This window comes from Sorex fumeus, unplaced genomic scaffold (assembly GCF_029834395.1).
Source record: "Sorex fumeus unplaced genomic scaffold, SorFum_2.1 ptg000218l, whole genome shotgun sequence".
In the NCBI taxonomy this organism is placed as follows: domain Eukaryota; kingdom Metazoa; phylum Chordata; class Mammalia; order Eulipotyphla; family Soricidae; genus Sorex; species Sorex fumeus.
In genome coordinates, this window is record NW_026606275.1 from 1,777,338 (window position 1) to 1,797,759 (window position 20,422).

General features: G+C 65.7%; 1 protein-coding gene across 1 annotated transcript in view; it reads left to right on the forward strand.

Annotated features, from left to right (window-relative positions):
• The first annotated feature begins 532 nt into the window (after nucleotides 1–532).
• The window catches only part of GCNT2 (glucosaminyl (N-acetyl) transferase 2 (I blood group)), a 32,647-nt gene continuing 12,757 nt past the window's right edge, over nucleotides 533–20,422 (forward strand). Inside the window, exon 1 of the mRNA XM_056108543.1 lies at nucleotides 533–1,717. Coding sequence (XP_055964518.1) covers nucleotides 796–1,717 — 922 coding nt within the window. The 5' untranslated portion in view covers nucleotides 533–795. The remainder of the gene's footprint in view (nucleotides 1,718–20,422) is intronic.

Genomic DNA, 20,422 nt, shown 5'->3' on the forward strand with positions numbered 1-20,422 from the left:
TGTCTGTGTGTGTGCAGCGGCTGTGTGAATGTGTGTGTATCTGTGAGTGCACATGTGTGCACACGTGTGTGTGTCTGTGTGTGTGGCAGCTGTGTGTGTATGTGTGAGTGTGTGAGTATGTGTGACAGTTATGTGTGTGTGTGTCTGTGTGTGTGTGCAGCGGCTGTGTGAACGTGTGTGTATTTGTGAGTGTGTGTGCCTGTGTGAGTGTGTGTCTGTGTGTGTATGTGCGGTAAGCTGTGTGAGTGTGGGTCACGCAGGCAGCCGGGGGGGCGGGTTCGAGGGCGCCTGCGTCACTCTGGGCTCCTGAGTTTTGGGAGTTTCCTGGCGCCTGGTCCTTCCTGCGGGCACCGTGTCCCTGGCCGCTGTGGCCAGCGCTGCCCTCCCTGACCCCTGGCTGGGCGTGACCTGCCCCCTCCCCGGCCAGGGAGGGTGGGGCGGGGCGGCTCCTGGGGCCGAGGGCGGGCCGGGGCGGGCGGGCGGAGAAAGCTCCCGCTCCCTGCCGGTGGACCTGGCCCCGCCGCTGAGCAAACACGCCGGGCAGGGCCGGGGCGGCGGCCGGCGCAATGATTAACCGCAGGAAGCCGGCGGAGACGCTCGGGTCGGTCGGGTGACAGCTCCGGCCGTGGCTCCCGGGCAGAGCGACCTCCGCAGCCGCCCGCGGGGACGGTGGGTGCCGGGCGCGCCGGAGGCAGCGTGGATGCGGCCGGCAGAAGGGCCGAGGCTGGACGAGGCTCCCGCGGGGCCCGAGAGTGCTGAGTGCCCGCCCCCGGCGGCGGCCGGCCCGCGCGGGCCATGGGCTCCTGGAAGCCGGGGCTGTTCGTCGTGTCTCTGGCCTCGGCCCTGGTCTTCGTCGTGGTTTACCACCAGCAGCTCCGGGAGGAGAGACGTTTCCTGCAGGCGTCCCTGGCCAATGCCTCCCTCCTGGTGGACGTCTGCCGGCAGGTCCTGGCGGGGAAGGCGTTCGCCCTCTCGGAGAACGCCCTGCGGACCCCGCCAGTCTCCCCCGACTGCCCTGAGTACGTGTCCCGCGGCCACTACCTGACACAAGCCCTGTCGGCCGAGGAGGCCGCCTTCCCGCTGGCCTTCATCCTCACCGTGCACAAGGACTTCGGCACCTTCGAGCGGCTCTTCCGTGCCATCTACATGCCCCAGAACGTCTACTGCGTGCACGTGGACGCCAAGGCCGCCCCCGCGTACCAGGCCTCGGTGGCCCGCCTGCTCAGCTGCTTCCCCAACGCCTTCCTGGCCTCCCGCGCCGAGTCGGTGGTGTACGCCGGCTACTCGCGGCTGCAGGCCGACGTCAACTGCCTGCGGGACCTGGCGGGCTCGGCCGTGCCCTGGAAGTACGTGCTCAATACCTGCGGCCAGGACTTCCCGCTGAAGACCAACCGGGAGATCGTCCGGCACCTGAAGGGCTTCCGGGGCAGGAACGTGACCCCCGGGGTGCTGCCGCCGGCCCACGCCGTGGGGAGGACCAAGTTCGTGCACCGGGAGCACCGGGGCAAGGAGGTGTCCTACGTGATCCGGACGGAGGCCCGGAAGGCGCCCCCGCCCCACAACCTCACCATCTACTTCGGCTCGGCCTACGTGGCCCTGACCCGGGAATTCGTCAGCTTCGTCCTTGGGGACCCGCGCTCCCGGGACCTGCTGCTCTGGTCCGAGGACACCTACAGCCCCGACGAGCACTTCTGGGTGACGCTCAACCGCATCCCAGGTACGCACGCCCCGGGCCGGCTGGGGGCTGGGGGTTGGGGGCAGCGTCCGTCCCCACACACACGCACCCCACCCCCACCCCGGCTGCAGCCTGGCTCAGCTCCCGGCTGTGCCCCTTCCCTCCATCCTGCCGGAGGTGTCTGTGGCTGTGACCGTGTGGGAGGGCACGGCTGGGAGGGTGGCCCTCACCCGACTCGACGCCCGACTAGTCCCCTCGAAGTCGGGAGGGATCAGAAACACGCCCGGCAGCGGGAACCTTCTCATCGTCCGGGCCCTCTTGATTCGTCTGTTTGGTTTTGGGGTCACACCCGGCGATGCTCAGGGCTGACTCCCGGCTCTGCCTGCGCTCAGGAATCACTCCTAGCGGTGCTCGGGGGGACCCTGTAGGATGCCGGGGATCCAACCTCGGTGGGCACGTGCCGGGCAAACGCCCTCCCTGCTTGTGCTGTCGCTGAATGGGCCGTCTCTGCCCTCTTGAAGGTCCCCTGGGGAGACTCGCACCCTTTCTGCATAGGCCAGGGTGCAGGCGAATTAGCACCATTAGCGAGTTCTTCCCTGGGGCCGAGCCCCCAGTTACAGCTCCTCGGAGGTGTCAGCGCGCGTTTCTGGGTGTCCCCCGCGGGATCGTAGACCACCTTCCCCGGCCCCGTGCTGGGGGCCTTTGGTGAGGTTGACTCCCCCCCGTCTGTGGTCCGAGTCTCCGAGTGATTCCCTGATCCCGGCTCGTTTCCAGCGAACCGGTTCAGTTTGGCTCACTCAGTTCAGAGTAAAAGTCCACGCTGGTGTTTCGAGGGAAGAGCGTGGAATCAGAGAGGCTGGGCGCACGCGTCCTGGGGGTTCTGCCTAGCCTGGATGCATGACAGTCACCTGCGGCTCGGGGGGACGTGGGTGTTATTCAGGCCACCTCCAGGGGCCACCTGCAGGGGCTCCGGGATGTCAGAGAGCTCCGTGAGGGGGCTGGTGTCCCACGTTGGCTGGGCAGAGTGTGCGGGACCCTCAGGGCTGCTGTAGGCATTGGGGTCCCACGCCGAGTGGACCCCAAGGGCGGTTCCATCTCTGCCGCCCTTGGGGCTGGAAGGGCCCTGCAAGGGGGATGTGATACCCAGGACTGGTGGGCAGGAAGTGGGGGATGAGGACCCGCAGTCTGGAGGAGGTTTGACCACGTGGAATATAGACTTGGGGGCCCAGGCACCCCAGGGAGGCGCCACCAGCTGGACCCCCGAGGGCCGTATCTCGTACTTGTGTAGTGACGGAGTTTGCTTGCCAGTGACGCTGCTGAGCGCGTCTTCAGGCAGAAGGGCAGGAGATGCAGTTGCGTCCGCACAGACCACGCGTGACGTGGCCGTGGCCTGAAGTAGCGGCCCAGAACAGGGGCTCAGAGCGTTTTTTTGTTGTTGTTCTTTTGATTTTTGGGTCACACCCGGCGATGCTCAGGGCTTCCTCCTGGCTCCGCGCACAGGAATGATTCCTGGCGGTGCTCGAAGGACCCTATGGGATGCCGGGGCTCGAACCCGGGTCGGCTGCGTGCAAGGCCAACGCCCTCCTCCCCGCTGTGCTGTGGCTCCAGCCCTTCAGCGCGTTCAATAGGGGTCTTCCTGGCAGTGACAGCCGAGGGGAGACAGAGAAGGGCAGAGAGTGAGTTTTTCCGTCTGTTTCTCAGGTACTGCCACGGCTCCCCGGGCGCGGCCAGGCCTTTGTTCCGGGCATGTGGCCTGGCTGTTCTGGGGTGGGTGTGGACATTCCCCTCTCCTCGCGTCAGTGGCCCCGACCCCTTCCCGCCCAGGTGCCAGCTCCGCGCGGGCCCTTCTGTCCCGGCTCATTCATCCCTCGTGCCCCTCCCAGAGGGGCCCTCGAACCCCTGCCTCTCTCGCCCACCCACGCAGAGACCGGTCTGCGCCCTCCCCCGTGCACCCAGGCGGACGGGTAGACCAACAACCCCCTCGTAAAGGAGAAAACGCATTTCCTAAGCCAGGAGCACCCACGCTAGGGGTCCGCGAGGGTCCGAGTTGCAGCTGTGACTTTCCCCACGTCGTCACTCTTGGTCGTGACTGCAAAACCAAAGGAAATGAAACAGGACCAGAGAGACGGGACAGTGGGCCCGGCGCTGCCACCCCGGGTTCAGGCCCCGGCGCCCCACCCGAGCACTGAGCCGAGAGTAACCCTGAGCACTACGGGGTGCGGCCCCCCCAACAAAGCAGAACAAAGAAACGCAGAAGGCTCAGAGACCAGCCTGTCTGGTTTGGTTCCAAAAGACTGTGACGAATAAGAACAATTTTAATCTGGGAAGGATTTAAGGGTTTCTGCACAGAACCGAGAGCACAGCCTGGGCCCAGGGAGACGAAGGGCTGGCACGCCGGCGGGCGCGGGGTCCCGAGACCCCCCACCCCCACCCTGCGGACCGTGCCTCTGTCAGGCCCCAGCAGGGAACCCCCAGGAGGCACTGCAGGGCCAGGCGCTGCCGGGCGGCCCCCGGCTGGGAACCCAGGAGGTGCCCCCCCAAGGTCTCCCGAAGACCCTTGGGGCCATCTGCAGCGGGGAGGGGGGAAGTCAGGCTGCGGGGGGACCCCCATCCCCACAGAGGTGCAGATGCGGGGCTGGACGGCCGCAGGGAAGCCCTCCCCGGCCGCGCCCCCAGCGACGGTCAGCAGAGCAGTCAGCGGTCAGTGCGCTCCAAAGGCCACGGTCTCCACGGTCTCAGGACTGCCTAGGGTGGGGGAGGGTGGAGTAGTGCCGTGCTGGTCTGGGGAGCTGGGGCGGATGTGTGTGTGTGTGTGTGTGTGCGTGTGTATGTTTGTGTGTGTGGGTGTGTGCATGTGTGGGTGCGTGTGTATGTGTGTGTTTGTGTGCGTGTGTGTGTCTATGTGTGTCTGTGTGCATGTGTGTGCCTATATGTGTGTCTGTATGTGCGTGAGTGTGCGCGTGTGTGGGTGCGTGTGTATGTGTGTGTTTGCGTGCGTGTATGTGTCTGTGTGTGTATGTGTGTGCGTGTGTGTGTGTGTGTGTACGTGTGTGCAGCCCCTGAGGTGAGTCAGCTGAGACATGGGCATCTGGGCTGGGTCCCCCCTCACCACGGCCATGAGGTCGCCTGTCTTCAGGGGCAAGTGTTTAGGTGGGTGGTTTGCTGGGTGGTTTGGGACGTTTAGGATTGTTCTTTTTTGGGGGGGGCACACCCTGCAGTGCTCGGGGATTGCTCCTGGCAGTGCTCGGGGGCCAGACGGGGACACCTGCCTTACGCCTGCCTTGGTCCCCCTCTAAGGCTGTGGTGGGTTTTTTTTGCTTTTTTTTTTTTTTGCTTTTTGGGTCACACCCGGCGATGCACAGGGGTTCCTCCTGGCTCTGCACTCAGGAATGACTCCTGGCGGTGCTCAGGGGACCATATGGGATGTTGGGAATCGAACCCGGGTTGGCCGCGTGCAAGGCCGACGCCCTCCCCGCTGTGCTATTGCTCCAGCCCCCCTAAGGCTGTTCTTGCGTGGAACATTTAGATTTGAGCTTCGGCTGCCGGGCTTGACGGGTGGGTTGGTCTCTGTGGTCGGAGGCCCAGTGAGGCTGTCAGGGAAGCAGCAGCCGGATCTGCACAGGCTCGGGCAGCCTCATTCAGGAGCGAGTCTGTTGATAAATGGAAACAGGTGTGCGGGTTTTGTGACCAACGTCTCCAGCTCCCAGGGCGTCGGGGATGGGGACCTCCCCCCCTCCCTGTTCTTCCGGGCGCCTGGCACTCACGCCCATGAACTGCCTCTGGCGCCATGTAAGCTCATTAACGACCCCGGTCCGGTCCGGAGACTCACAAGTAAATCTCAGGAGAGCAACAAGCTGCAGAGCTGCCTCAGACCCCAAAGCCACCATCCAGTTAAACGTCATCTCCAGCCAAAGCCTCAGAACTCCTGGGGGAGCACGCGCCCCTTCTCGTGGGCCGTGGCATCCTCCGAGCCCCGGGCAGCCTCTCCCCCCTCCTCCTCTGGGGGGGGGGGCTTTCCCTTCATCCCCACATCGTGCCGCAGTGACTCACCTGCTGCTTCTGCGGTGACTCCGCCTTGCCCAGGAGCCCTGGTGCGCCACGGCTCTGCGTCTGCAGGACGACCATCGCTGACCCAAGGCAGAGCTTGTCCCAGGGGAAGCCTCAAGAGTCAGCGCCGTTTTCCTTACCTGCATGACCTTGAGTGGGTGCACGATGATGTGTGTGTGAGGGTGTGTGAGTGTGTGTGAGAGTGAGTGTGTGCAGGCGTGTGTATGTGAGTGCCTGAGACTGTATGTGTGAGTGAGTGTATGTGTGAGTGTGTGGGTGTGTGTATGTATGTATGTACACGTGTGTAAGTGTGTATGTGTGTGTGTAAGTGTGAGAGTGAGTGTGTGCAGGCGTGTGTGTATGTGAGTGCCTGTGTGAGTGTATGTGTGAGTGTGTGGGTGTGTGTATGTATATGTGTGTGAGTGTGTATATGTGAGTGTGTGTGTTTGCGAGAGTGTGTGGGGGTGAGAGTGTAAGTGTGAGAGTGAGTGTGTGCAAGTGTGAGTACCTGTGTGAGTGTGAGTGTGTGTGAGTGTATGTGTGAGTGTGTGCGTGTTTGTGAGAGTGTGAGTGTGAGTGAGTGTGAGCGTAGAGGGCTTTGCCCACACCCAGCGGTCCTTGGGGCCTACTCGTGCTCTTGGCCCTGGGTCACTCCTGGGGCGGCTCGGGGGACCGTAGGGGCTGCCTGCCGGGGTCCGCTGTAAGCCAGGCAGGTGCCTGACCCAGTCCTGTACGATGACGGTGCGTGTGTCGACGTGCTCGCCTGGTTCGGATCGCAGCGCCTGGGGGTTGTGGAGGTTTCGGACCCTGACTGCCACTCTCTGTGCTTAAGATCCCGCTGGTGGAGGCGGGGCCAGGGCAGAGCAGCCTCCCTCCTGCGCCCACCGAGGCGGGTCAGGCAGGGGCAGCTCAGAGGCCCGGGGGCTCCGCGCGGGCGGCAGGGTTGGTGCCCCCGAGTCTGTGCTGACCTGGGTCCGGCCCTGGTTCCTCTGAGCCCACTCGGCCGCCCGGGGAGAGTGGGGGGCCGTGGGGAGGGGCAGGCCCGATCGTCCTGCTTCTTGGGGTGCGTTTTGAGGGCTCCTGTTCCCGTTCCAGCGCGTCTGCCGGGACCCCAGAGCCCCTGAGGTCTGGTGTGGAGCAGAAGCACCGTTGCCGTTGCCGCTGGGCTTGGGCCTGTGGCCGCAGTGGGCGCGGTCTGGCCTCCCCGGAAGGAGCGGGGCCCACAGACGGCCACAGGCAGGGCCTTCCTGGGCCAGCTGAAGTGTCTTCCCCTGAGCCGCCAGATACAGGCCCCCGGAGGGAGGTGTCTTCTGGGGGCTCCTGACCCTCTCTTGGACGCAGAGCGGGAGGAAGCCGTGTCCACCCACGGCTGATGCAACACTTCCTGCCTGAAGCAGCCCCACGGCTGCAGAAGGCACCGTCCTGCCTTTCACTTTCGGCCTTACCCTGGGGGGGGGGGGTGCCCACTACACAGGCCTGCAGCACGCCAGCCTCTCCCTCCCTTTCCCTCTCCTCTCTGTCCCCCCTCCCCCTGGCCCTCCCCTCCCCTCTCTTGCTCTCTCTGACTCCTCCCCTCTCTCTGTCTCTTCTCCCCGGTGCTCATCTCTCCTCTGTCAGTCGGTGTTTGCATCCGGGGATGGATTTGGGCTCCACCCCCTGGCGCCTGGGGGCTCTGACTCTCCAATACGTGCTCAGGAGTGCTCCCTTGGCAGTGCTCAGAACACCCTGTGCCGTGTCCGGGTTGAGCCCGGGCTTGGCCCGGCCCCTGCTCTGTTTCTGAACTGGAAACTGTCCCTTCCCCCTTCGGAGCGTGTCCCTGGGTGGGGTCAGGCCGGCAACACGGCTCCCGCGTGGACCCCGTGTGTTTGGGGCTCGCGGCCTTGCCGGTCACAAAGACCCACACACAGCCCGGGTCCCCTTCATGGGCCTCCTCCGGGGTGACCGTCTGCCACTGGCCAACATGGAGCGTTTTCCCGCCACAGAGCAGCTCTCGGGAGGAAGGGGTGGGGACCGCGTGGGGTGCGGGCGTGGGACTCACGGGCCGAGCGGGGCCAGCGCTGTCCTGGCCCTACCGTTGCGTCTCATCCGTCCCGCCGGCAGCTGGGGGGCTTTGCCGGGCGCCCTCACGTCCGGCCACCCCGTGTCCACCCCTGACTCGCGTCCATGCCAGCCCTGGCCCCATCTCATCTTGCGTTCTCCTCCTGCTCCTAGCGTCTCGGGCCGGGCCTCTCCCCGCGCCTGGCCACGGCGTCCCTGCTCCCTGTGAGGACCCAGCTTGAGGGTGAAGTGGCCCCCCCCGGCCAAGCACTTCAGGGTCTGGAGGTAGTTTGGGGGCCACTCTCAGCGCTGCTCAGGCGTCCTCCTGCGCGGCACCAGGGTTCACTCCTGCCAGGAGCAAGGCCAGTGCCCCCGCTGGACGGTCACTCCAGGCCCGGGATTCTGGAATTTTTGGTTTGGGTTTTTTGTTTGTTTGTTTGTTTTTTTGCTTCTTGGGTCACACCCAGCGATGCTCAGGGGTTCCTCCTGGCTCTGCATGCAGGAATTACTCCTGGCAGTGCTCGGGGGACCCTATGGGATGCTGGGAATCGAACCCAGTCAGCAAGGCAAACGTCCTCCCCTCTGTGCTGTTGCTCCGGCCCCTTTGGAGTTTTGACAGACCGGGTCACCTTCAGTCTCAGAGGAATCTGGGTTTGAACTCGTTGAGAAACTCGAGTCCTGGCCAGAGCCGGCGCTAAGGTGTGGGGCTCTGAGTCTGGCTGGGCCCTGGCTGTGAGCCCCGGGCAGCCCAGGGGTCTGTCCACTCAGAAGACAGGGAAGGGAGGTCGGCCCAGACCCACTCGTGAGCTCATGGAAAAAGAACCGGCTTGACAGAGCCGCTGGGTTGTGGATTCTGCGGGTTTGTGTTTGGCACTTCTGTGTTCAAAGGAAAAAAAAATTTTTTTTTGAAAGAAGAGAGCTGTTAGCAGAAGTGACCTTTTCCCTACAAAGAGATTATTTTTCTTAGGCTGGAGAAATAGGACTGCGGGCAGGTACTTGCCTGGCACGTGGACTTACCCGGGTTCGATCCCTGGCATCACGTATACCCTGGAGCAGCGCCAGGAGTCAGCCCTGAGCACTGCCAGGAACAGTCCCTGAGCACAGAGCCAAGAGAAAGTCCCTGAGTACTGCGTGGGGTGTGTGTGTGTGTTGTCATTTTTATCTCTATAAATTTATTTAAATACACATCTTTGAAAGTAACTTTTCCTTTCATAAGGCAGCCACTGTACTCTCTCTCCAACCCAAGATTCTTTCTCAAAGCTCCGTTACTTAGAGGAAAGCAGGTCTGGAGCGTCGTCGAGAGGAAAGGGAAGGGCTTGGTCTCTGGTTCAGCGGTTCTTGATTTTGTTCCCGAGACGTAGGGCTACAGGTCTCTGCCAGGGCCCTGCGTGACCGGGAGGACCCCTCGGAAATGGGGCGTCACAGAGAAGCGGGCGCCCGCCGACCTGCCGTCCCTCCCCTGCCCACAGAGGGACCTGGTTTGCCTTCGCACTTAGACATGAACGTTTCGGGGGGCTGGAGCGATAGCACGGCGGGGAGGGCGTTTGCCTCGCACGCGGCTGACCCGGGTTCGATTTCCAGCATCCCATTGGGTCCCCCAAGCACTGCCAGGGGTAATTCCTGAGTGCAGAGCCTGGAATAACCTCTGTCGCCTGGTGTGATCCAAAAAGCAAAATAAATGAATAAATAAATAAATAAAAATAGAGTCTTATTTGAAAAAAAAAAAGAAAAGAAAGAAAAAGAAATGAACGTTTTGGGGGGACATGAAGCTTCTGGAATGAGGCCACGGCCTCCCACGTGTAACTCTGGGCCCGTCTCGTCCGAAGTGCTCCTTGGCTGTGATTGTTTTTTGCAGTGATTCATTTTAATTCCAGCCGTGCTGGGGCGGCGTCTCCGTGGTCACCATGTCACCGTGACCAGGGCGGGTTTGCAGGCTGCCCACCAGCAGTGCCAGGCCCAGAACTCTCCTGCGGGTGCTGCCTGCGTCTCCCACCTCTACAGTGCAGTGAGCCCTGACCAGAGAGCGGCCAACTGGCGCCCGCGGGGACCAGCTCCCCGGGGGGTCGCTTCTGCCGAGCCCCGACCTGCTCCGGGCCCAGCGGGCATCTTCCTGGCCGCTGTGGGAGCCACCGGCCTGGAACCCGCCCAGAGCCGCAGACCTCGCTCCGTCCCCCATGGATGTGGACGGTGGTGCTTGTGAGAATGGGAACCGCATCCCCAGCGGTGGTCAGAAGAGCGATGTCGGCGTTACACGGGCAGTTAACAGAGGGAGGGTGACCGCGGGCAGCACAGCTGCGGGCATGTGCGGTGTGGCCAGAGCAACTGGCCGGCAGGGAGAGGCCGCAGGGGACGCACCCAGACAGCTCCTGCTGACGTCTCCCAGTCGGGCAGTTCAACCTCTCCCGAGGCTTGCGCCGGCAAGACTCAGGCTGTCACTGTGTCACCCGGGCCTGACTGGGCCTGGGAGCCGCGTCGGCCCTGCGGGACGGTCTCCGGAAGCGCCCGGGGGCCTCTCCACCGCTGCTCTGTGCAGGCAGGGGCGGTTGGGGCCCTCTGGGGCTCCAGGGCGACCAAGAGGCCAGGCCAGGCTCCATCCCTGGCCCTGACTGAGCCCGGATCCTCCATTTGGTGATGTGGGCCGAGTCGAGGCTCCACCCAGGGCCTGTTGTCTCACTTGCTGTTGTCAAGGTTTTTGTTTCTTTTTTTTTTTTTCCCATGTTTTGGTTTCTGGACCTCTGCTGGGGGCTGCTCCTTGCACAGTGCTCGTGCAGGGCAGGCGGGGCCTCGGGCTCTGACGTCAGCCAGTGGGAAACCGTCTGTGCATCGGGGGAGACGTGCCTTGTGCGTCCATCCGGGGACTTGGGGGAACGCGTGCCTTCTGAGTCATTTACTCCCCCTGGCCCCGCAGCCTGAGCAGAACCAGAAGGTTCCAGAAGGTTCCAGGTGTGCAGGTGCGGCTCAAGGTCAGGGCCCTGGGGTCCCTGGGTATTTGGACGCGGGCCCCCGGGGGAGGCCGGGCAGGGGGTGTGTCAGGGCTAGGTCGTTCCCGGCCCTCAGGGCTGGGGCTGAGCCTTGGTGCCTCTGGGGAACCCGAATGGGAGCTGGACTCAACTCCCAGTGCCCGTGGGGCCGAGAGCGTCTCCAGGAGACGCTGTTGTCAAGGCCATGTCCCCCTGGGCCCGAGGCTGCCACACCGGGACTGCCAGGCGCCTCTACCCCCCTCGGGCTGGGAGCAGTGAGAGCTGGTGCCCCGGCGCTTGGCCATACCGCCGTGTCCCTGACGGCGTGGCCGCACGGCTGCACCAAGGCCTGCTCACGCAGGGCTGCATCCTCGCCCGGGACGTGCCACCGGCGGCCTGTGTGTCCGATCACGGGGGGTCTGGCTTCGGTGTGGGACCCGGGCGGGTGGGAGCACCCTGGGCCCCTGTTGGAGCATCACCTGAAGTGTCACCAGTGGGTCTGTGTGGGATGCTGCCGGAGGCCACAGGGGCCTGGAGCGCGGACGCGGCAGGTGGAGCCCCTGGGTTCCCGAAGCCCCCGCCGGGGTGACCCCCACCCCACCAAGCACTGGGCCAGGAGCAGGCCCTGTGCGCTGGGCGGGCATAGCAGGAGAAGGCAGTAGCCAGGGCTCTGCAGTGCGCACCGAGCTCAGGCTACCCTGCCCCGCCCCATCCCTGAGCCTGGGGGCCTGGAGCCCCTCTAAGGGGGCCCGCCAGGGGCTCACGGGCTCCTGCCAGGTGCCTGGGGGGCAGTACGGAGGCGACTGTCCACTCGTGCTCTGAGCCTCAGCCCTGAGGCCGCGGGTCCAATTTCAGCCCAGGGCGGGAGCCGTTTCCTCCGGGCCTGGCCCCGCCTGCTTCCTCGGAAAGCGGCCCTCAGGGACAGCGCGGTGGCCTCAGGGGGCTGCCCGGCAGGTGAGGGGCGGGCAGGAAGGGCGGGCGGGGCCGGGCCCGAGGGAGCGGCAGGGAAGGCCCCATCGCACGCACACACGGCACCCAGCACCCAGCTCTGCCCTCCGTCCCGTCCCGGGAGCCGAGCCGGGAACAAAAGACAAGCGGGGCGGGGCGGTCACCTGCTCCGGGTGACACGGGCGGGCGAGGCCTGCGGCCGCGCACGGGGAACCGGCCGGGAGAGGCGCGTGGGGCTGATGCCGCCCGGCGGCCCCTGGCCCGAGGCATGCCGGCGGCCCTGCGCTGCCTGTTCGCCGCCTCCGTGTCCTGCGCGGTCCTGCTGGTCACCTTCTATGCCTTCAGCTCCTGGGCGGGGGACCGGGGCTCGCCGCGGCTCAACGCCTCCTCGGACGCCGCGCTCCTGGCGCAGGTGTGCGGGGCCTTCCCCGACGGCAGCGCGGCCTCTCTGTGGAGACGGCGGCTGGCCCCCCGCGAGACGGTCTCCTGCCCCGACCTGCTGGCCGGCGGCCACTACGTCACGGCCCCCCTGTCCCCGGAGGAGGCCGCCTTCCCGCTGGCCTACGTCATGGTCGTGCACAAGGACTTCGGCACCTTCGAGCGGCTCTTCCGCGCCGTCTACATGCCCCAGAACGTCTACTGCGTGCACGTGGACGCCAAGGCCGCCCCCGCGTACCAGGCCTCGGTGGCCCGCCTGCTCAGCTGCTTCCCCAACGCCTTCCTGGCCTCCCGCGCCGAGCCCGTCGTGTACGGCGGCATCTCGCGGCTGCAGGCCGACGTCAACTGCCTGCGGGACCTGGCGGGCTCGGCCGTGCCCTGGAAGTACGTGCTCAACACCTGCGGCCAGGACTTCCCGCTGAAGACCAACCGGGAGATCGTGCAGTACCTGAAGGGGCTGCGGGGCAGGAACGTGACCCCCGGGGTGCTGCCGCCGGCCCACGCCGTGGGGAGGACCAAGTTCGTGCACCGGGAGCACCTGGGCAAGGAGCTCTCCTACGTGATCCGGACGGCGGCCCGGAAGGCGCCCCCGCCCCACAACCTCACCATCTACTTCGGCTCGGCCTACGTGGCCCTTTCCAGAGAGTTCTCCGACTTCGTCCTCCGCGACCCGCGGGCCCTGGACCTGCTCCAGTGGAGTAAAGACACCTTCAGCCCCGACGAGCACTTCTGGGTGACGCTCAACCGCATCCCAGGTACGGGGCGCCGGCGAGGGGGGCCTGGCCCGGCTGTTGGGGTGAGCACGGGGTTGGCGACCCTCGGGCCCGCCCCGGCCCGGTGTCTCCCCAGCCCGCTCTGTGGCGTCCGTCAGCGGCTCGCTCCCGCCTACCTGGGTGTCCGTCTTTCCCCAGAGGGGTCCTGCCTCCCCCTCTGCCCCCAGAAACGTGTCTGAGACGGTGAGGGATGGAGACGTGTGCGAGGGAAGGACGAGGGGGAGGAAGGGCGGGCGGGTGAAATGATGTGCGTATGCAACTGAGTGTGTATGCGTGAGTGAATGAGAGTCTGAGTGAGCGTGAGTGTGTGTGGGAGTGAGTGTAAGAGTGTGTGCATGTGTGTGAGTGCGTGTGGCTGTGAGTTTGTGTGTCTGTGTGTGTGTGTCTGAGTGCGTATGTGGTTGTGAGTGTGTGGGTGTGAGTTTGAATGAGTGTGTGTGTGAGTTTGTGTGTGTGTGTCTGAGTGCGTGTGTCTGAGTGTGCATGTGAGTGCGTGTGTGAGTGTGTCTGTGTGTTTAAGTGAGTGTGTGTTCGTGTGTACCTGAGTGTGAGTGTGTGTCTGGGTGTATGTTTAAGTGAGTGTGAGTGTGAGTGTGTGTCTGAGTGTGTGTTTGAGTGTGTGTGAGTTTGAGTGTGCGAGTCTGAGTGTGAGTGTGTGTGTGAGTGTGAGTGTGTGGCCACGCAGGGTCCCTGGGCCCGGGGTTCCGCTGCGGAGCCCAGATGGTCTTGTCCCCTGCACAAGGACATGTCACGTGTGTAGAGTTTTTTCTTCGTTTCTCTTTTGAAGCGCGTCTTTCATCTCAGGTACGTGATAGGCGTTTGGGCGATCTCTCTCTCTCTCTCTCTCTCTCTCTCTCTCTCTCTCTCTCTCCAAACCGCGGCTTCCTTGCTGATGCCCCGCCCAGACTCTGGAGGGCAGAAGCGCCTCTCGGGCTTCTGGCTGGGGAGGAAACGCTCCCCCGGACTCCTAAGCCCCGGCTGCTGGGGCGGGTCGCTGTCCCGGGCGGGCGGCGTCACTGTCCCACTGGGGGGCGCAGCATCTGCAGGTCGGGGAAGCAGAGGGGCGGGCGTGCGGGCGGGCGCTGTCCCTGGGGAGGAGGCGGCTTCCTGCTGCCACCATCACCCCCGACTCTCACTGTTGCCGCAGGGTCTGTGGAAGCCGCCGTGAGCCACTCGGGAAAGGGTGAAAGTCGCGGCTTCTGCCGGTTCCCGCTCCTGTCGCAGGGCCCGGCGGTTCGGCCGGGTGCAGCTCCCAGGGAGGGTCCAGCAGACAGGGCTGTGGCCGGGCGGGACACAGGGGCCGGACCCGACGCTGAGGAGCGAGGGCGGGTGTGTGTGTGGGGGGGGCGAGCTGGGGCCCAGACTCGGGTGTGCGGGTCAGCGCCAGCCCCCTCGTTGGCCCCAGTGGTGGGGAGTCCCCCACCTCCCTGCAGCCCCCCAGGGCTGGGGAGGCCTCACACGCCCTCAGGCGGCCAGCGCCCAGGAGCAGGACCAGGGGAGGGACAGCCGGGGCCCCGCCCAGCCTCCGGAGGTCCCTGCCACCGCACACCCCTCCCCGGCCCCCCTTCCTGCCTTCCCTCTCCTCCTCTCCCTCCTCCTCAGCCCTTACACTCCCTCCTCCCTCTTCTCCCTCCTCCCTAGAGGCCTGTCCTGTGTATGGGGGGGGGGGGGTGATGCATCTTCTTAGCCACCAGCCTCAGGGTTGTGCTGGAGCCTGAGCCAGTGGAGCCCGGAGATGACTGACCCCAGGGCTTTGGCCTCAGCTGAGCAGACCAGCGCCCAGGCCCTGGGGTCTCGCAGTGGGGTGGGGACAGCCCGGGGCCAGCCCCTTCCTGTGCCCCTGCCCTGAGGGACCTGGGGGCTGACCCCGCCCGCCCTCACCCTCGGGCAGAGCTCTGCGGGCTCCTGAGTTTCTGCTCTTCCTGGACAACTGCCTGCCGCCTGCGGGCCGCAGGGCAGAGTTTTCTGGAACCTGCCTCCATGGATCCCATGGGGTGGGACCCTGCCCTCCTGGGCCCGCCCTGGCATCAGGCTCGCACCCGCCTGCCCTTCTGGGCTGGGGCTGGGTTTAGGACCCCCTGGGGTGGTGCGGGGACCCCGGTGCTGGAGCACCCCCCCCCATGCCCAGGGACCCTCCCCAGTCCCGAGCTGACTCTCCCGGGGCTTCCCTGCCCCTGCCCTGCCGCCCGCCTGGCCCGGCCCCTCGCGGCCCCCTCAGCCCCAGCCCAGGAAGTGACACGGGATGGCCTTTCCTCGGCTCTCAGCTCTAAAAATAGCGCTTCCGAAGGGGGTTTGTTTTGCTTTCTTTGACTTTTATTTGTGTGTGCACGTGGGGGGGGGGGGGGCTGCACGCCCGCCGGGAGAAGCCGAGCCGGCCCTGGAGCGGCCATGGCCAGGCGGGGGACTGTGACCCAGGGAGGTCCAGCTGCGGGCTCGAGGCTCCGCCCAGGGGCCTCCACGGGGGCTGGAGCAGCCGCACGTCCTGCTTCGGGCACACACAGGCACACGCGGACACACAAGTATGGGCACACACAGACACACGCACACAAGGTTCCCGGAGTGGCCTGGGTCTCGTGGACGCATACGCACATGCACTCACAGACGCACAGACACACACAGACACAGACATGCACGCAGGTACACGCACACGTATGCACACGAACACAGATGCAGGCACATTCTGACACACGTAGGCACGCACAGGTCCGCACGCAGACATGCACACACACACATATACACACACCACACACACAGACACACATGCACATCCCACACACAGGCATACACGCACACGCATACACACATGCCACATACACTCACACACGTACACACCACACACACGCACACACGCACACGCACTCATACACACGTACATACTACACACACACACACACACACACACACCCCTTCGCCCCCCCCCATCGTCTCCCCCCCTTTTGCTCTCAGCCACACCCCCTCGCCCCTGGCGCTTGGCTGCTGGCAGCTCCGGGGCCCTGAGTGATGCCAGAGGGGAACGGCACCGGTCTGGCTGCCAACAAGGCCCCTGCGGGCGGCTCTGCAGGGCCGAGAGGCGTCTGCGGGCCTGTCGGTGCCTCAGTGGTGCTGGTCCCTCTCCGCGGCCCTGTGTGTCCCTCTCAGGGCAGGGCCTGCCTGGGCCTGGGTCTCAGCGGGCGCGTCCCGGCCTGGCCGTCCTTGGGTGCCCTTCTCGGGGTGCTGGGAGGGTGCAGCCGCCACACCCGGCCCGAGTCCCGGCACGCTCCCTGGCCGTGCTCACCCGGCTTCCTGTGGGCGCCCCGAGTCACAGCACCCAGCGTCTGTCTGCAGCACAGGGACACAGCAGTGAGCCGGGCACTGCCCCCCCAGACCTGGGCACGGGCTCGGTGCGGCCTCTGAAGCCGGCAGCCCTGGGAGGGTTGATCGCTGGGCCAGGGGCCAGGAGGGCCACACCCTTCCCCGTCTTCCCTGTCCAGGGTGGGCGCGTGTGACTGCTGGCGTGAACAGTGACCGCTCCGGCAGCCGCATGTGAGGGAGAGGAGACTTCCCGGCCACGTCTCCCACCTTCTTTTTAAAAATCAGGGCTGGTGATCAAGTGTTACAGGTGTGGCCCCCGGTGCCCGGAGCACTGCTTGCGAGGTCGCTAAGTAGCATTTTCACAGCTTAAATACACACAGTGCCAAGTTTTTTACCATGCAATGTGCAAGCAGATATATATATATATATGCATGCAGCACTGTAGCCCTGTCCTCCCGTTGTTCATCGATTTGCTCGAGTGGGCACCAGTAACGCCTCCATTGTGAGACTTGTTACTGTTTATGGCATGTCGAATACACCACGGGGAGCTTGCCAGGCTCTGCCGTGCGGGACATGTATGTACATTATAATAAATGATTTTAATAGACTAAACAAAGTATTACATTACTTAAAAAAATAATTGGGTCTGGATCTGGAGCCATAGGAGAGTAGGAAGGGCGCTTGCCTTGCAAATAACTGAACCGGGTTCGAGTCCCGCCAGGAAAGATCCCGGTGTGCAGAGCCCTCAGTGAGCCCTGAGCACCGCCGGGAGGTTGGGGGGGCCCAAAACAGGAAACAGGAACGTGGATAGATGGCATCCACATCCCACCTTGGGGGCCGGGGGCCACTCCTGGTGGGGTGCTCGGGGCCACGGGGCTCCCGCGTGTGGCCCCAGAGGTGTGAGCGTCCCCCCCTTCTGACGCAGGCCCAGGCCAGACGCCCAGGGAGGGGGCTTGCACGGAAGAATGAGACAGGCTGGGCAAGGGTGGTCCGGGCAGCGCTGGGCGCAGGGCTCCCCTGGTCCCTGTGTGTCCAGCCTGCCACCGCCGGCCGTTTCCCAGCCCTGGTCTCCCGACTTCCTGCCGCGGGCGCCGTCGGGGCAGCTGGGTGAGCTCCGCTGGAGCCTCCACGCGGCCTCTGGGCGGCTCGTGCCGGCACGGAACTGCTCTCTCCTCCCCAGCGGGCCGAGGCACTCAGGCAGCCTGGGCAGCCAGCGCCCTGCATGCCTGCCTCAGGCATACCACCCTGACCCCGCTGTCTCGCAGGCCCTCGGCCTGGAACTCTGGGGCTCAAGGCTGTCCGGGCCCCGCCCGGCGTCCAGCTGCTGCCCACCTGCCGCCCGCGGCCGCTGCCCACTGCGCTTGCCCGAGAACCCGCCGGCCTGAAAGCTGAGCTGCGGCCTCCAGCCCTGAGCGGGTCCACAGCAGGGAGTGGCCGCGGGAGCTGGTCCCACCGCAGTGCTCCCGCCCGGTGCTCAGCCTTATGGGGTTCTGCCTACGGCAGCCCAGAGCTGACCCCCAGCCCTGCCTCCAGGACAGGCGGTGGCGGGAACGGAAACCAGCCCCGACCTCTCTCCCTGGCCCTGAACTTGGGGAAACCCGGGCGGGGGGGGGGGGGGGGGCCTAGACTCCCCAGGGCTTCACTGCTCTGCCGCGGTGCGCGCCCCCAGGCTGACCCCTCGCAGTGGGAAGGGGGAGGACGAGCCCGCCCCAGGCAGCCCACAGGGCGGGCGGCCCCCACAGCTGGTGCCGAGGGCCGGCAGGAGGCGTGGGAGCGCGGCAGCCTTTGCTTTCTCTCAGGAAACGCTCGCTTCCTCGCCAGGTACGCGCCGGCTTGGCTGCTTCTGGTGGGCAGGGCTGGGGTCGGACCCAGGCCACCACCCAGGAGGCAAAAATAGCCCAAGGCCGGCGTTCGCTGGGCCTCCCTGTAGGAAGGAAGCGCAGGTGCGTGTGTGGCCAGCACTGGCCTGGCGCGCGCATGTGTGTGCTCACATGTGTGTGCATATGCGTGTGCGTGCACGTGTACATGCATGTGTATGTGTGCATATGTGTATGTGTGTATGCATCTGTATGTGCGTGTGTGTGCGCATGTGTGTGCGCGCGTGGGAGGGGTGTCCCCACATGACTGCAGAGCGCCTCCCCCCCACGCCTCTGCCTCAGTTCAGGGCTCCTCATCTGGAAATCTGCGTGACAAACCACTTCCTTGGCAGCTGGGGCAGCCCCGGGCCTTGGCCCGCCCACCCTCGCAGACGGCGCCCTGGGCTCCTGAGGAGTCAGAGCGAGCACTGACGGGCTGTGGCATCCCGCAAGGCCTGTGGGCCCGTCTCGGTCTCAGGCGAGAGCGCCCGGCCCACATCCGGCCGCCTCTGCCTCCAGGAAGAGCGAGCTGGCGTCTTTGCGCAGGCGTTGGAAAGGAGCTGTGAGCAGGGCCGAGGGTGTGGCCGGGAGGGTGGGCGTCGGCACACAGTGTGACAGCACGGCCCAGCGCCCGTGGCCGACCCGATGCTGGGAGGTGACGCAGACACGGCGCCCCCTGGAGTGAGGCCCCGGCATGGGCAGGGGTGGCCCTGCCACGAGGGAGTGAGGTCGGATTGTTCAGTTTCTCCTGAACTCTTTGCAAAAGGGGCCAGGGAGGGGGTGAGCGGGGCCCTCGCTGGCTGACCCCCCCCGAGTCACCCCCTGACCGCACGGTCCCTGCACGTTGCGACCAGCGAGCCCCAGCACGAAGAGTCCGGAGGGGAAGTGGGGTGGTCAGGGGCAGCGTCCACCCCCACGGCCCCCACCACCTGCAGTCACTACGCACCACAGGCGCCCCGCCCCCACAGATCAGCCTCCTGGGCCGCGCGTGCACCGGGAGGCGGCCTGGGGCAGAGCCGCGCTGCACCCCCAGACCCTGGCCCGGCACTGGCGAGACTGCAGACCCCCTGCCTCGCATGCAGCTGGCCACGGGGCCGGGACGCCCAGGGCTCTCGCTGACTTCCTGCGTCTTGCTGCTCTGCCCAGGTTTGGAGTTGGCCACAAGGGCCCGAGGTGGAGTGGCCGCGGGAGGGTGTGGCCGCTGCCTCTTTGGCCTGTGGAGCGAGCATGGGCGCTGGGCCACAGTGCCCGGCTGCCCAGTGCCTGCGGGAGGGGACGCCCATGGGCGCTGGGCAAACCGCCCTGCCTCCGGCGGTTTGTCCAAGGCTTGTAACCCCAGGACGTGCCGTCCCCAGCCAGTGTGGCCCCCACTGTCAGGCGTCAGGTAGCGATGACACGCCCAGCTGATGCCCCCCCGCCCCTCCCTCAGCAAAAGGCCAGTGAGGAGCCCTGGGGCTCGGCCAGCCCGGGTCCCCCTTCCCGCACCCTGAGACCCTGAGCTCGGGCTGTCCCACTGTCTGTCCAGGGGGAGCATTCTCGGGGGAGGGCAGGAAAGGAGCCCCCTCCCCGCAACATACCGCAGAGCTCTCAGCGGGAAAACCCTCTCCTCAACTTACCAGCTTACCAGCTCACTGACACTTGAAATGTTGGGTATTTTCCCCAAAAGGGGGGAGTGCTTGCTAACTGGCCCTGCTGACCGGCACTGACCCTGTTCAGCAACGCCCTGAGCACTGCGTCAGGCTGGCCTGTCCAGGGGTGCTGAGGGGCACTGCTTCTCTGGGGAGGGGCTCTGTTGGGGCTGCCTCGTCCCCCCCCACCGCCGTGACCCCCCAGGGCATGTCAGAAACCCCCGGACAGTGGGAGGAAGCCCCAAACCCAGTGGGCGCGGCTATTGGAGTGTAGAATGCCGTGCCCCCCCCCCCGCTCCTGGTGGTACTCCTGGCTCGGTGCTCAGGGGGCCCAGAAGTGGCTTCCTGCCACACAGCCTCAGCAGCTGTCTTGCCCGGGGCCGGGACAGCCCCAGAGACCCCATCGGGCACCCAGAGGACCTGACTCGGTGGCAGTCACCTCCGATGTGCCAGTGCGGGTGCTCACCTCCTCCGGAAGCCCAGGAGACGCTCCCTCCCCGGCAGTGGGCTAGGGGCAGTGGGCACTGTCCCCGCCGCGCCCACAGGGCTCGCTGGCCCCTCCTCCCGCCCGCCCGGCCCTTCCCCGGCGACCCCTCCCCTCCCGCCCCGGAGGCAGCTCCGAGGTGAGCAGGAGGGAGGAGGCACCCACACCACTGGCTGCCCGGGAAAGCGGCGCCCGGGGCAGGGGCGCGGCCGACGTAACGGCGGATCGGCCACTGGCGTCTCGTATGCAAATGGGGCCGGGCCGGCCGGGAGCCCGGGCGGGCGC